Here is a 5,607-nt window from a genome sequence, read left to right on the forward strand (position 1 = left end):
CCGCATACGTACGATCTAGTTCGGTTATATGCTTATTATTGGTTTAATATCATGGTCATATATTATTTATGAAGAACATTCTCGTTTAAAGATAAGTATCGAATGTTTTAGAAAAGTAGTTCATTCGAATCAATCCGAAGTTTTGTGATCGTTTAAAGAATCAGAAATGATGTTATAGATTACTTTTTAGAATTTAAGTCGGTTTTCCGCCTTTCCCTACATCATATGATAGATGTTAGAAAATATCATATTTCTGGTAAATAATTGGTAATAATCCCACTTAGGTTAGCATAACAGGCTGTTCATTATTACCAAATAACCATAAATAAGTTAGTAGGACCTGATTAATGGGAAGGGAAGGTATTATCATAGTTCATAGATATGTTATACCTCTCTAAAAATGAGGAGGAAATCACATTTTTCTTAAATGTAGTAAATCTAGCTTATAGGCCGGAATGCCATGTGGGACTGCATTAATGTAGTGTGACGTCAAAAATATTTTGGCTGTGTGTGGTATCGAAAATAAAAGTAAATTATATCGAAATATAAATTTATTATCACATTTCATAAATAAATATCTTAATTAAAAATGTTCTAATTTTACTTAATTCTAAATATAAATTACATTTACCTAAACAGACACGAGACATACTTTTAGTTCGTCGCAACGAAATCTAAAATATTTCACACTTTTACGCTTTATGTTTAAACTGCGATACTTTTATGAGATACAACATCAACATGAGAAAAATTCGACTGAAACAGATCAACGCTAATATTTTTCTAAATGTCGAATTCGTGAACGATTTCATTCGTGACCTATATGAGATGATGATTCTTTAAAAATGATCCGTACTCAGTCAAGAAGATCAATCAAATTAGTGGGTGTTGCAATTAAAATTGCCTATATAAAATGAAAATACTGATGGTGATGAAGTTGAATTTTTGTGGCGGTGAATTTTAATTGACTTTCTCCAGTATCCACTTTCCGGAGTACGGTGTTTCTAGTCGCTTGACCTTAGGACGGAATCCGTTTTCGTCGGCGGTGTAGTCCACTCGGTACATGAAGCCGTCAGGACCAATGTACTCGTAGAAGCCCTTGGAGGCTATACCTTCGTCAATGGAGTTAGCGTTTTTCAAAACCGCCTTCTCTTCAGCACGGATCTTGTTTTCAGTTTCGAAACTGCAAATTAAAATGTAATTAAAATCGTTAAAACGATTTAAATATGTCATGAGTTACAAAGCAACGCTCTAAGTAAATATAGCGTTAACAATAGCTAAAAAAATTCAATGCCTAGAATCCAATTGTAATGCTTCCGGATAATTAATTTATTGTAGATCTTAATTATCAGTTCCTTCCTGTGCATCATATTATTGTAATTAATGGCGATACAATGGCGATATAAATTCTTTGCTTCACGTTATTCTTTGTAACCTAATAGCATTTAATGTCAATTGGATTGTCATAAATGATTATAAATAGTTTTGAACTTTAACCCATGTATAATATGTTGGCGTCGTTTTGTGTATTCGGTCAAGGCTCATTTTTTTTTTCTCGGAACGAATTGATCTCTTTAATAGTATTGTATGATCAAGGACTGTTACGTAGATTATATTTAAATGTGCATTATTGTTTGCAACCTTCTTAAGAATTATAAATTCAATATTAAATTTTACTGATTACGCGTTCACGTTAATTTTATTATTTACGTAAACCTTACAGAAACGATAAATCAGCCTTCGTTTAGCGAAATTGTCGGAGCCCTGGAAATTTCTGATAAGAAGGCCCAGGACCGCCCTTATCTTTAGGAGTACGAACGTAAATAAGTTTTATTGTTATCGTTAAAATACTAAAACCGTGATCTTGAATTATTGACCGTTGCAGTATTTATCAACGATCTCGAAATATTATAAAAATAACAGTGGCTACTTATTTTGAAAAAAATTACTTACTCAAAATCGTATTTGTCCTCGTCGTAGTTATGCTTCTGCTTGATGATTTTGATGCCATTGTTTTTGTAGTAGCCGTCCTTATAGAAGGGGATGTCTTTGGGTGGCGTCAAAATCAGCCTGTATTGATCTTGAACTGTAGCCTCGCCAACATAAGGTTCATAGTCGTGTGCATATGGTCCAAAGCCACCATCGTAAGGGTTATCATTGTGAATGTAAGGGTTTGGAATGTGAATATATTTTCCTTCGTCTGTGGGGATGTATCTGGAAGAAATTACGAATTATGTAGATACAGAAGAAAATTTATAGATTTTATTTTAAGGGTTGTGTTTACTCTTTTTTCATATTACAGATATTACATACATGTAATTACGTAAAATAATATTATTATGTATTTACTAAATTCTTGTATTGGGCAAATATTGAAATTAATACATACAAGTTGCATTGACATTTACTTACTTGCCAGAATCGCCGTATTGGTAAGGATGCCATTTTCCATCCTCAACAGGTACACCCACTGCGGCTACGATGCATAACGCAATCACATACTGCACCTGAACAATAACATTGATTTATGAACAAAAAAATAAATTTATTAAATTATTATTTTTGAGTAAAAATGAAACTTTATTACTTTTGAAAAAAAAAAAAACAAGAAAACTAAAAATTAACCTTGAACGAATTCATCCTTAATGCACTTTGTTTATAGTTTCGGTTCCAACAACAACAATTCCTTGTTACAGTTGTCCGGGGCACTGGTAAGCACTGCAAGACGCGAGATCACTATGCGGAAACTCGTTCACGGTCACCACTCCGCCGGTGTGTACACTCCTTAGAAGATTTGAAATGCTTGTGTTGATTTCGAAATCGACGCCACGCTTTTATACATTTGCAACATCAACTCATCACTTCTGCGGGAATAACGAAGGCGTGCGAGCCCCGCGTGCGTCACACGTTCACGCGTCTTTGCGTCTTTATTCCATCGTGGATACAATTTTTTTTTTCTTATATTGGTGGACGTGCTCACAGCCCACCTGGAGTTAAGTGGTTACTGGAGCCCATAGACATCCACAACGTAAATGGGCCACCCATCTTGAGATATAAGTTCTAAGGTCTCAAGTATAGTTACAATTGTTGGCCAAGCACTTTATTGGAGTATTAGTGTCACGCAAAATTTTCGCGTTGGCACTTAAAGTACATAAACTATTCAGGACTGCAAACCTATTTGATAAATTGCTGCGTTAAGCAAAATTATTGCAGCCATATGAGGTCAGGAAGCTGGCGACTTTTTTAATTATTATTATTACAAAGGAAATGCTCTTAAATTATGTGAGTCACTTTATAGGATCAATTCCTTTCGATGGTTTTGGTTATTCGCAACCCCAACAGAGCTACGTAGGGGATAAATCAGATTTGTATATAGTTACTTGATTTTTCACTGATGGTAGGACCTCTTGTGAGTCCGCATGGGTAGGTACCACCGCCCTGCCTATTTCTGCCGTGGAGCAGTAATTCGTTTCGGTTTGAGGGGCGGGGCAGCCATTGTACTGTTAAAAATGAGACCTTTCAACTCATGTCTCAAGGTGGGTGTTGGCATTTTGGTTGTAGATGTCTATGGGCTACGGTAACCGCTCAACACCAGGTGGGCCGTGAGCTTGTCCACCCATCAAAGCAATAAAAAATAAAAATAAATCTCGAAGCACTAGCTTTGTGATAAACTACATATTTTGAGAAAGATTCTCTTAGCAAAACCACCAATATTTTCTTAATCCAAAACAAATATACAACCTGTTTATAACCTTATTCGAGATCAGAGAAATAATATTTTCGTAATTATTATTTCCATTAGGCTAACATTGAGTACTTAGATAAACAATATCATTTATTATAATAACGTTCATTAGTGGTCGTTACATTATTATGTTTATTTGAAGTTCAAAAACATGATCTCGATACTAATGCTGTAGGTAAGTATCGCAAAAGCTAATGCGATACTGGCATTTGAGAAACATAATACATTTTTTTTTTATTTGCTGATACTTTAAGACCGAATGTGATTGTTAGATTCGTCTGTCATGTATCATTTATGAGGGTATCTGTTTTAGAATTTATTTGAAATGTGAATTTGAATTTGTTTTACGTTAATAATATAGCTACTGATTGAAACATTTCAAATTTATTGTCGAATTTTTGTATCTATCAATTGTGTAATTTTCTTATTAAAATTGCTTTTGCTCTAATTCGTATCTTTTACCTACCAATGACCACCTTGAGGTCACGCCTCATAGTGAAGCAATGATGAAGTGAGTAGTATAGTAACTGTAGCCTAAGTGATTAAGGTATCCTTTTGGAGAATTAGACATAATATGTATTATTTACCTCAATTTTAACTTCTTAAATTTCACTTTATACAAACAATTACCCGTAGCTTGGATTCTTTCCTGTGTTTGGCCTAATGTCTAAACATATAACCAAGATAAGAACAAGTACACCGAAGTCAGAATATGAACTCACAGCTTCTTTATCTCAACGGCTGCCAGTTCCACTGTCATGACCAACGCGATTGCCATCAACCAGTTTGGGACACATTATCAAACTCACAATTGTGTTTCAATAATGTAAATTCGCAGATGATGCACTAATGAAGCAGATATCCAGGATGAAGACACATGCTATCTTTCATGATTCCCGGTCAGTTAAAATCCTGTTAATCAAATCCGCAGGCATTCCACGCGTTTGTTCAAACCGAAATGAGCATGACGTTTTGAAGGTCATGATTCTTAGATTAGTTGTTATTATAATATAGGCCATTTTTTATTTATATTCATTTTTATTGGAGTCGACAGGTTGCCTAGTTAGGGTTAAGATGTTATCGGAGTCCTTAGGTAGTCATCTCATCATTACAACATGCATTTTACGACCTGATTTGAGACCAGATATATTTGTTTTGTTGAAATAACGACTGATGTTACAAACCCGAACAAGTTCACAATACTACTACGCCAATTAAAAAAAATATCGTTTGGAATTTGTTCTCTAATATTACTTTTTCTCATTAAACGACCTTAATCGCGTCATAAGTCGAATAGGATGTTTGTTAGCAACGTAAGAAATTCTGAGGAAAACCTGAATATTTCTAAATTCGCATTCCAAACAGGCCTGGCCTTATTAAATCATGTGATTAATTGTTCGATTTCGTCTTTTGCTACAATACCGATTTGTCTCTTTGAATGAGATTTACTTTCTTATATTTATGAACGGGTTAATTCAAAAATCAGTCTGTCATTGTGTTTGTTTGTTTAATTTAATTCTTTGTTTGTTTTTTTTTTATATTTTGTAGCTTATTGAATTTACAACAAAGACTTATTGAGAGTAATGATGTTTAGTATAATATAAATTTTTATACTTAATAATATTTGTTTTATTAAAAAGAGTTTTTTTCTTTCTTTTAGTACTGGTCTTCGGTGGCATTTAAATTAAGCTAAAATTTCAAACTCTATTTATCTTGTACTTTAATAATAAAAATAGACCGTGAAGCATATATTAGTTTTAAATATTAATGTTTCATTTCTATTACTAATACCAGGGTAGTTCGTGATCATGAAAATTGAAAAGTACTTATTTGAAATATAGGAAATTGCAAAACGAAAATAA

The 5,607-nt window shown here is 33.5% G+C and overlaps 1 protein-coding gene across 1 annotated transcript; it reads right to left on the reverse strand.

Moving 5' to 3' along the window:
• Positions 1–533: 533 nt before the first annotated feature.
• Positions 534–2,811, reverse strand: CPR1 (cuticular protein RR-1 motif 1). The gene is made up of 4 exons (XM_028183849.2): positions 2,626–2,811; positions 2,413–2,507; positions 1,954–2,214; positions 534–1,183 (listed from the first exon to the last, which is right to left on the reverse strand). Exons 1-4 carry the CDS (start codon positions 2,638–2,640, stop codon positions 961–963), a joined length of 594 nt encoding a protein of 197 aa, XP_028039650.2. The 5' UTR covers positions 2,641–2,811; the 3' UTR covers positions 534–960.
• Between the last annotated feature and the right edge of the window lie 2,796 nt (positions 2,812–5,607).

This window comes from Bombyx mandarina, chromosome 05 (assembly GCF_030267445.1).
Source record: "Bombyx mandarina strain Sakado chromosome 05, ASM3026744v2".
Taxonomy (NCBI): domain Eukaryota; kingdom Metazoa; phylum Arthropoda; class Insecta; order Lepidoptera; family Bombycidae; genus Bombyx; species Bombyx mandarina.